Genomic DNA, 11680 nt, shown 5'->3' with positions numbered 1-11680 from the left:
AGACTACCTTAATGTCTCATGGCTGTGGTCATTTGGCAAGGAATGGGACATTGCTACTTGAAGAGCCTGACTACTGTGATCCTCAGGTAGCAAGGGAAACAACTTGAAATTAAAATATAGCGTAGCACAGTAGATAGAGCATGTGTTCCATATTCCAGAGGTCCAAGGATTGAATCCACCAAGCGGTGGGAACTCTTTCAGTAACCTGCCATCATCTTCGAGATTCTACTGCTTCAATCATCAGACTACTGTGATCGTCAAGTCCCTGTAGAAGCCAACCAAATAAACAAGAAAGGCAGCAATCTAGACATTGAAATAAGAATTTCGAGAATGGGTGTAAAATATTTATTTCAGTGGCGACAGGGATCGATCTTTGGACCTCTCAAACATAGAGCAAGTACGTAACCACTGCACCACGATGTCTATTTTTTTGCATCCAACATTCGGCATGGAAAATAAAATAAAATAATTCCACCATGCCCTTGAAAATTTCTTCCACTCGCAGCTGGGATCGATCCTTGGACCTTTGGAACACTGACCACTTTTCTAACCACCACGCCACTAGGCCACTTACATTAGTCATGTCACCCACAGATTCTTGACCTACACAACAGTCTGGAAAGCATAATAACAGAATGCTCCAAGTTGTTTAAAAAGATTTCTACTCTTATGGAGGCTTGACGATCCTTGCACCCTCGTAATACCAGTCACTCACCTAAACCACTACACCACTCTGGCATTTACTTCACACTTTGCTTCCTGCTCAAGGCATTTGCCCATCATTGTTGTTAGAAGTTGTTAGGGGTGAACTGATTCTTGTGCAGAAACCTACACCACCCTTTGGGTGTGAGATTTGAGGGGGGAAGGTTTCTCTACCTGTAATATTTTTAGTTAGTCAATTCATAGACATATCTAGCCATGGAGACTACCTTAATTTCTCATGGCTGTGGCCATTTGGGAAGGAATGGGACATTGCTACTTGAGGAACACTGTAGGCAACTTGCAACTGCATTTCCACGTTGTAATATTTCAAAAAGACAGAACAGAAAATCTGCTATTTCCTCTGCCCTTGAGTTGGTTCCTATGCATTAACATGGCAATAACAAGCTGCTTTAACGCATGAAGGACAATAGTATGCAAGTAGACTATGTAATCCGCGTACACGTAGCAATCTACGTAAACAACATAGAGACGAGTTTGTGCTTCACAACTGGAACTGTAGAAGCGAAATGAAATTATCCAACACCTGGTCCATGATACACAGTTTCAATGATCGGATCCCTGCAGGAACGAACCCTCTTTTCAAAGACTTGCAGTAATCCTAGAGCCGTCCAACTCTATTATTACCACAAGCCTGACTACTGTGATCCTCCAGTGGCAAGGGAAACAACTTGAAATTAAAAAAAGCGTAGTACAGTGGATAGCACACATGCTCCATATTCCAGAGGTCCAAGTATCGAATCCACCAAGCGGCGAGAACTTTTTTAGTAACCTGATATCATCATCGAGATTCAACTGCTTCAATCATCAGACTACTGTGATCGTCAAGTCCCCGCAGAAGCCAACCAAATAAACAAGAAAGGCAGCAATCTAGAAATTGAAATAAGAATTTCGAGAATGGGTGTAAAAAATTTATTTCAGTGGCGACAGGGATCGATTTTTGGACCTCTCAAACATGGAGCAAGTGCGTGACCACAGCACCACGATGTCTATTTTTTCGCTTCCAATTGTCGGCATGGCAAATAAAATAAAATAATTCCACCATGCCCTTGAAAATTTCTTCCACTCGCAGCTGGGATCGATCCTTGGACCTTTGGAACACTGACCACTTTTCTAACCACCACACCACTAAGCCACTTACATTAGTCATGTCACCCACAGATTCTTGACCTACACAACAGTCTGGAAAGCATAATAACAGAATGCTCCAAGTTGTTTAAAAAGATTTCTACTCTTATGGAGGCTTGACGATCCTTGCACCCTCGTAATACCAGTCACTCACCTAAACCACTACACCACTCTGGCATTTACTTCACACTTTGCTTCCTGCTCAAGGCATTTGCCCATCATTGTTGTTAGAAGTTGTTAGGGGTGAACTGATTCTTGTGCAGAAACCTACACCACCCTTTGGGTGTGAGATTTGAGGGGGTAAGGTTTCTCTACCTGTAATATTTTTAGTTAGTCAATTCATAGACATATCTAGCCATGGAGACTACCTTAATTTCTCATGGCTGTGGCCATTTGGGAAGGAATGGGACATTGCTACTTGAGGAACACTGTAGGGAACTTGGGGCGAATGACTGCTGCATCTCCACGTTGTAATCTTTCGAAAAGACAGAACAGAAAATTTGCTATTTCCTCTGCCCTTGAGTTGCTTCCTATGCATTAACATGGCAATATTGATCTTCTTCAACGCATGAAGAACAATGGTATGCAAGTAGTGTGTGTAATCCGCGTACACGTAGCAATTTATGTAAACAACATGGAGACGAGCTTGTGCTTCACTACTGGTGCTGTAGAAGCAAATTAAATTATACACAGTTCCAACGATCGGAACCCCATAGGAACGAACCCTCGGGATCCTGAAAAGTCGGGAAGTCATTTCCCGAAGTCGCGATTGTGATGGTAAATTTGTTACCCTACCCCTGTCCGACTTTCGGGGATCCCGCACACCCCTACTTCGGTGTGATACCCCGCTGTTGCATGTTGCGGTCTAAAACCTCTATAACAGATGTACTTTTAACCACATATACAGATAAACGATCCATATGTTGTAAGAAATTACAAGTCGTACAAATGACTGTTGAGCCGGGTACCAATTCTTTCTTCGTTCTGCTTGTATCCACAGATTTCTGCTCTACATGTCCTTCGGTCCCGATCGAACTGTGTAACCATATGTTACACAGCTTGCACCCTTGTCCCTTGTAAAAATTCTCCACTTTGCCGTTTCATATTAAGTCTATAGCACAGTCAGCGTAACTGTATGTTTGAGGGGGACCAGATGAGTGAAGATGCTCCGCAGTAGCTCCACCTTTAACACCGTCCATACAAGAAATATAGGAGTTTCATTGTTAAAACAAGTATGTGTAAACTAAACTATTGATCTAATTTTCTGTATTACCCCATGTTTTTCCTACTAGCCTTTCACCTAACTTGAGAGCTACCAGCTGCTGCTGTTGCAATCTGTTCATATGGATTATGGGGATTGTGACAATGTCGGTACCATCATTGGCACTTCTAGGTTGTAACAATCTCATTGGATGTAAATGGGATCATTACAATCCTAAGTGTCCATGACTGTACATATGTTGGAACATAAAATTTCTGGAATGGGCTGTCGCTAACACATGTGCTGTAATGAAAAATAAGTCACCTCTCACTTAAGAAAATGAGGTATGTAGTAATTTTTTTACAATAATCCACATGGTCTAAGAATATTAGTTTTCAAAAGTCTGCATGTCCTTCTAAGTTTCTTTTGTTTCTGGTAGTAAATGCTGTAGTTGCAACTTATGCTTAGGTGGTGGCAAAATTGCACAACTACTATTGATTGATTTAGTTTAGTTTATTTCGCTTTCTGCCACATTTGGTTAATCGTGAAGATGAGGATGAGTGATGATATGATGAAGGGACACTCACAAACATCCATGCCCAGGCTGGGATTGAACCCAGAACCTCTGGCATTGTAGCCCACAAATACAATGAATTCTAACTTATAGTTACATGATGTAATTATGAGATATAGAGAAGTAAATTACTTAACAGTGTTTTCTGTTGTCATTGGTCTACTTGCAGTGCAGTGGTTTACTCAACTTCTGGCACTTCGAGGTCATTTTCTAATTTCCATTTGTTGTTTTTCTACCTCTTAAGTAATCATGACAATAAAGATGAATTATGAACTGAAGAAATGCCACATGATAAACCATTTTTAAAAAAAGTTGACTCATACATGGAAGCATTCTAACAAGTTCTCCCTTTCCTATATCCTAACTTGAATTTCCAGATCAGTGTACAATTTCAGTTTTTTCATGTTGTATGTACAGGGTCTGTATAAAAAGTAATGAGACCAAATTCCGGAAAAAAAAAAAATGTATTGGAGATATCGCTACAAATAATTCAAATGCTTCAAAATAGGACCCTTGGCGTCGACACACTTCTGCCAAAGAGTTTTCCACGCTTGAAAGGCCTCCTCCGGAATGTCCTTCATGCAGTGCGTCGAAGCCGCTGTAACCTCTGCTACGGTCACATGGCGGTGTCATTTGAGGGCTGTCTTCACTCGGGAAAACAGGAAAAAGTCCGCCGGGGCCAGATCGGGACTGTAGCGGGGCTGGGAAAGAGTTGTGATGCCATTCCGGGCCAGGTAGTCGTTGACCACGAAACAGGTGTGGCTTGGTGCATTGTCATGATGCAGCCTTTAATTGGCAGCAATGTCTGGCCTCACTCGGTTGACCCTTTCCTTCAATCCCTACATGTTCTGCAATCATTCGAACACATAACCGCCGGTCACATCACGTACATGTTGCACATTGTCCTCGGTTCTGCTTGTAGACGGGCGTCCTGTGCGAGGTTTGTCTTCCACACTCTATCAACCGTCTTTGAAGCACTTGTGCCATCTCAAAACAGCAGCTTTTGATAGGCTTTCACTCCCGAGCACTTGCTGGATCATGGCCATCGTCTCCATAGCCGATTTTCCGAGTCCCACACAGAATTTAATGGTGTAGCGCTGTTTGATGGCACGTTCACTTTTAAGCTTTCACCGAGCCTATAGACAGGGGTCCACTTAAACCACGATACGAAGCACACGGAAGCTCGTAGGCGACTGACGTTAGGTGCATTTTGAAGCTTACTTCCCCTCCATCAAACCCACCTGGAGTGAGCACACTGCAACATACAGTCCCGCAAAAAAAAAAAAAGTCTCATTACTTTTATACAGACCCTGTATGTACGTTGCTTCCAGCAGTGTATCAGTCCGAGAATAATCAGGTATTTACTTGTATCTAACATAGTTGTACAACTAATACATTTTTTCCTTGCACTTGCTTTGGTATTTTAATTTTTGTACAACCACTTCATCACACTTCATTACTTACAAGTAAACTGCATTAAACTAATTTCTGAATAAAATATCATTTGCTTCAGCATCCAAAACTATCTCAAAGCCCATTGTGTGATGCATGGTCAGTGCATCGAATCCCATTAACTGCGGCGGAGCTATATGTAGACACACTAAAAATGGGTCTCTCTTGCAGGGCGTCTATACAGGGTGGTGCAAAATTCCGTTTACAATGCGGAGGAGGTGAATCGCCAAGTGAAATGAAGACGGAAATGTAAATGGAATTTTGTCGAATGACGCACCGTGTCAGAGCTAGAGGATGCCGAAATCGTGTGAAAATGGACTTCACACCTCCATATGCCGACAAATAGTACTCATAAAGAAGATACGGCACGATATCCCCAAAGAACACACACCTGGGCTAGCGAATGATGCACAAATTGCACGTCGAAAATGAATGTCCGACATGGAACGCAGGTATTGAATGGGGGTACAAAGGGAAATGACGGAGGTCACAGCACATGAACATTTCGCCAGGAAGTGTTCGAAAAGCAGGCTGCAGAAGGGGATTCCCCAGAGAAGAGGGGACACAGACAACATGTGCAAGAGGTGTATGATGACACACACGTACACAAGTAGTATTCTTTATTGGCTGTGGAAATGACATACGATACATATTACAGACGTTGTTGAAAATATCCGCCAGCCACATCTATACACAGACAGCATCGGCGTAGCAGGGACGCTCTGGTATACTCAAATACGTTGGGCATGTCAGTGATCATCCCAGCAGCGATGGTAACTCGAGCAACGAGGTCCTCCACACTTTCCACCGGGGTTTCGTAGACCAGCCTCTTCATTTCGCCCCACAAGAAGAAATCTAGCATTGTAGGTCGGGTGACCGAGGTGGACACAGAACAGGTTCATGCCAACCAATCCATCTATCACCGTATGTAGATCCCATACATCTTGCCTAATTGCAAGGGGTACATTTTCCAACAGTTCAGGTAGAACTTCCCGTAGGAACACACAATAGTTCCCACCGGACAAAGTATTGGGCAAAACGTACGGACCTATCAGGTTGTCCCCGACAATGCCACACCACACATTCACTGCGAACCGTCGCTGAAAATGATGCTCAATGATTGCATGCGGGTTTTGCACATCCCACACGTGACTATTATGGGTACTGAAGATGCCTTCTCTGGTGAATAGTGCCTCGTCGGTCCACAACACTGCATTTGGAAAATTGGGGTTTGCAAGGATTTGTTGCAAATACCTATGACAAAAATCAAGGCGTAGGGAAAAGTCCGTCGACTGCAGGTGTTGCACCCTCTGTACTTTGTATGGGTGCAGCACGCGTAACACATTGGTATGGTGCGTGTGTCGCACATGGGCAATGGCACGGGTGCTGGTACCTGGCATCTCCGTATCCTGTCCAACACTTCCTCCTCAAATTGGACACTGCACAGTCTGCCACGATCCCACACCCTAGGTCGTACAGATCCAGTTACACGTAAATAAGCATCCACCTGTTGAAACAGAACATGTGATGGTAGGTGCCGATTTGGAAATCGCTTGCGATACACACGCCTTGCATGATGGCTGTTTTGGTGTCTCACCGTAAACGAGATGCATATCGGCAAGCTCGTTGGTGGTGTATGTCGCCATTGTCAGGCTCACAAAGGAGCACACGAATACGTACGAAACTAACTTGTGATGTACCGTTCACGACTACAGCACTGAACACTCCACACATGTGTCTACCCCGTACAGACAACACAGATGGTATGCACTACGTACTTCCTAACGGTCACTTTAGCAAAGTGCTCAATTTCACCACACGCCTCAGGATGAACACCTTGTGACAACATGCGTAACTAACAGGCAGATCGCTAGTCGCGTACAGTGACGCGTTGTTTGTACATACGTATACCAGCGATAGCAGGCCGTGACAGGTAGCATCCGCTGAGCGCCTCTAGCGGAGCTTTATGTACTACTACGTCTTCCGTCGTAGTATTTGGAGCAGATATCAGTATGTGCTGGTCATTCTCTCACGTGTACGTACGTATTTCATTTCTACGTACAGCCTTGGATACTACTTGTGTACGTGTGTGTCATCATAGTACACCTCTTGCACATGTTGTGTCCCCCTTCTTCTCTGGGGAATCCCCTTCTGCAGCCTGCTTTTCGGACACTTCCTGGCAAAATGTTCATGCGCTGTGACCTCCGACATTTCCCTTTGTACCCCCATTCGATACCTGCGTTCCACGTCGGACATATGTATTCCCGGGAATCCCAGCCGCATTAATTTTTGACACGCGATTTGTGCATCATTCGCTAGCCCAGGTGTGTTTTCTTTGGGGACATTGTGCCGCATCTTCTTTATGAGTACTATTTGTCGGCATATGGAGGTGTGAAGTCCATTTTCACACGATTTCGGCATCCTCTAGCTCTGACACGGTGCGTCATTCAACAAAATTCCATTTACATTTTCGTCTTCATTTCACTTGGCGATTCCCCTCCTCCGCATTGTAAACGGAATTTTGCACCACCCTGTATATAGATGTTTTTCAAAATTAAGTGTTCTTGTATTGTGGCAAGTCATTTTTATAGACACCACTCTTTTGTGCTTTTATTAGTCTCTGGGCTATTGGCAATCAAACAATGCATTGTTGACACACTGTCAGTTCCTGAAAAATATTTTTTTGCAACATGTAATTAGAGCTGCGGTGGTCTAGTAGGTAAGCTGTCTGGAAGACAAGGGTTTTATACCTGGTTCTAACGTTGGAAGGAGGGAAGGACGAAATATATATATAAAAAGGAAAGGTCAAGCTTCTTTTTGTCTTCAACACAGATAGATACAGATAGAGGTATGGATGGGAAGGGGGTGACAGAGAGAGAAGTATGCTTTACTCTCTCTACTAGGGGTGCCAGGTGTGTTGATAGAGATAGATACTTTATCTCTATCTATCTGCCACTTTCTTCTTTTCTCAGACAGGAAAAGGGTATGTGGGGCTAGGCAGCTGCTGCTCTATCTCTATTGGCAACTGCCCCCCTCCCCCCTCCTGGAGAGAGAGAGAGAGAGAGAGAGAGAGAGAGAGAGAGAGAGAGAGAGAGAGAGAGAGAGAAGATGGCCAGGGGGAGGAAAGTGGAATCTTTCTTTGTTCTGACCTTGTCCCTACATACACAGCCTCAAATAAATAGGTACCTGGGGCAACCTACCCCCAAATCACCTAAATATATGCTCATGGTATGGTGTTGTATGCACGGGTAACTTTACCTTTAACCTTACCTAATATGGAATGTTTATTTGCGGCAGAGTTTATATATAGATTGTTTTTCTTAGCTTCATGTTTGGGAAAGTCTTTTTTTTATAGTTATTTTCTTTACATTATTTACGATGAAGCGAATTTGCGGTTGCGTCTGTATACAGATGATTTCTTTTTGAATGCACTTCTCTTCAAGGTTGCCGAAGGGAAGAGGTTAATGCTGCTTTCTGGCTTTAGAGACAGGAGTCAGCTGATATTGCTTTCAAATGGATTGGCCTCATGACAATGAAATGAACATCAAAATTTTGGGGCTCCTACTGGGCATCAAACCCAGGACCACTCACACCAAAAGTCAGAGTTTAAAACAATGTCAGTGAATCAAATTTACTTCTAGTGTAAATTAAATTATCAGTAAAACAAATTGTACATCAAAACTTTGCACATAACAAAAATGGAATAAGATTGAAGCATTCAAATGCAGCCTAATGGTACGGGAGCAAAAATAGTTGCCCAAAATGCAGAAGATTGATGGTTCAGTCCCAGTAGGTTCTGGCGACATTACTGTGTAACATGATATTTACTTCACTAATAATATATTTTACACTGGAAGCGGCTTCAAAATAATGATGTAATTGACATAGTTTTGAATGCTGAATTGAATAATAGGTTTTATTAAAACTTTGGGAGTTCAATGTTGTGAAGTTTCATTTTTAGTTACATTTCTTTAAGTGCACAGATCAATATCTCAGCACAACAGCCTTTATAGTAAACAGTGATTCTGTTGAACACTGTACAAAAGACACACTTTCCCAACATGGTCAAATTGACTTATCATTTGTTTTTGCTCTGTAGTGAGTAGTCTGTGGAGAATGCTCTCCAAGAAGGTTGTCTTGTACCAAGAATGTAGCAATGTACATCGCATCGAGGTCGGTAGCATTGGACACTAATAAAGTGTTAATGAACTGTTAGCATGTGTTGTTACTCCTTGTAAAACCAACTTACGGAAATATCTGCGCTGAAGTTCAACAGGTTATGGGCCCAGATACGTTCCCACTGCGACCGTGAAATTTGGTAGTTTGTCGGAGTGCAACAGTAAATGTCGTTGTTCTTTCACTGTTTCGTGTTTCGTTTGCTGTTGACGATGGAGTTCAAGACAACAGTAGACAAGCTGGAAGGTGCAAAGAACTGGCCGAGATGGAAACTACAAGTGGAGCTGCTGTTACGACACCACGATGTCCTAAAAGTTGTGGATGGCATGTGTACTTCTCCACAGGAACTTGGTGCTGAGTGTACTACGGAAGATCAACGTAAGTACGAAGCAGAGTGTAAAACGTTCCAGAAGGCAGACATTATGGCACAAATGATGCAAATTCGGATCTTACCAGCACGTGTGATACATCTAAGGAAACTAATGTCAGTATATGATCAAAGTTCAGCACAGCGTTTGGATCGATTGTCAGAGCAGTTCTTCAATCAATCCAAAGATTCAGCGGAAGATATTGCAACATGTGTGTCCAAACAACAGATAAATTTTCGTGAAATGAATGACGAAATGGAATGTCTCACGAAGTCCCAGGTTCCAGAACTGCTTCTAATGAGTCGAATCATGTCTACCTTATCTAGTGAATTTTTTGAAATCAAAAGTGTATGGGATTCAGTTCCAGTGGAAGAGCGTACTGTAGACAGGCTAACTGAACGACTTAGGCTAATTGAAATTAGACTTTCCAACAAGAGCTTTTGTGGTGAAAAGTGACGATCTGAAGAAACACAAGAAACATCCAGAAAAAGCAAAAAAGTGTTTTAAATGTCACAAGGTAGGCCATTTTGCCAAACAATGCAAGTTGGTGTTAAATAGATCTTCAACCAGTGGAAGTGAGCATGTTCCAGAAGGAGGAGCCTTTGTGAGCTTTGAATCGAACTGTCCTGTTTCGGAAGTTTGGATTGCAGATACTGAAAGCACAGCACATATGACTAACCTCACATATGACTAACCGGAAGGACTACTTTCTACAGTACCAAAAATTCCCAGCACCAAAGGAATTACAGGTGGGAAATAAAGCCATCATATTAGCACATGGCAGTGGTATAGTGAATGTGGAAATGTTGGTCAATGGTAGGTGGGTGAAAAATCATCTTCGTGATTTGTGGTATGTGCCAAATATCAGTAAGAATTTGTTTTCTGTGAACTCCACTACAAAAAGAGGTTTTCTATTCTGTGCAGACTCCACAAAGTGTTTACTAAAAAGGAATGGTAAGGTACATGCATAAAGGAGTGTTACTTTAAGTGGTTTGTACCAAATGCACATGCGTGCATTACCCCCCAAACATCCTGCTGAAGTGTGCTTAGTGTCAGCTTCCGATACATTGCAGCTGGAGCATGAAAGGTTGGTACACCAAGGTAAGCAACATGTTCGGAAGTTTCTAGTGCAGCACGGAATTGATGTAAAAACTGATGATCAGTTTTGTGAAGGCTGTGTGGTTGGCAAGCAACATCGTAAAAGTTTTGGACAGTGGGTTACTCGTGCAGAAAAACCGAGTGAAAGAATCCATGCTGACGTGTGTGGACCAATGCAAACAAAAATCATTGGGTGGTGCACTGTATTTTGTTTGATTCAAGGATGATTTCTCGAAATTCCGACGTGCGTTTTTTCTGAAACAAAAATCGGAAGTTGCTGCAAGACTAAAACAGTTTTTAGCTGAAGTCAGTGTTGCAGGTCATGTAGTGAAAGAATTACTCACCGACTGTGGGAAGGAATTTCATAATGCAGAAGTGAAGGCTTTATTGAAAGAAAAGGGGATCAATTTCAGAACCACCATGCCTTATACACCTGAACAGAATGGAGCTGCAGAATGTGAGAACAGAACATTGGTTGAATCTGGACGCTCGATGTTGCATTCAAAAGGTCTTCCAGTGAAACTTTGGGCTGAAGCAGTGAATACTGCAACGTATGTTCTGAACAGAACTAGACCAACAACTTTAGAGAAGAAGACACCATATGAACTTTGGTATGGAAAAGACTTAGTGTTCGGAACAGAGTGTTTTGTTCATGTACCAAAGCAAAAGCGACAGAAATGGGACAAAAAGAGCATTAAGGGTCTTCTGATTGGTTACTGTGATGAAAAAGATAGTTACCGCATCTGGAATCAGAAAACTGATGTGCTGCTCAGTCGTGATGTTGTTTTTTGCACAGAAACAATTTTGCCAGTAAAAGTCTTTTGAAATTGTTTCACCAGAAAAATCAGTAATGTATGAATCTACTGTGGAAGAACCTGATAGCCCTGGGAGTGAGTCTGCATACTACAATGATACAGGAAACAGAAGCATCACAGGAGATGTAACTGGGGGAAGTGAACCACG

The 11680-nt window shown here is 42.6% G+C and overlaps 1 protein-coding gene across 1 annotated transcript; it reads left to right on the top strand.

Annotated features, from left to right (window-relative positions):
- The first annotated feature begins 9463 nt into the window (after positions 1–9463).
- On the top strand, positions 9464–10075 carry LOC145998367 (uncharacterized). The gene has a single exon (XM_083134776.1). The coding sequence runs from the start codon at positions 9464–9466 to the stop codon at positions 10073–10075; it is 612 nt and encodes a 203-aa protein (XP_082990902.1).
- The last annotated feature ends 1605 nt before the right edge of the window (positions 10076–11680 follow it).

The sequence above is a fragment of the Lepisma saccharinum genome, chromosome 14, assembly GCF_977018435.1.
Source record: "Lepisma saccharinum chromosome 14, izLepSacc3.1, whole genome shotgun sequence".
NCBI classification, from domain to species: Eukaryota; Metazoa; Arthropoda; class Insecta; order Zygentoma; family Lepismatidae; genus Lepisma; species Lepisma saccharinum.
The sequence above is the reverse complement of the archived record's forward strand: the minus strand, read 5'-3'. Positions and strand labels throughout refer to the sequence as shown.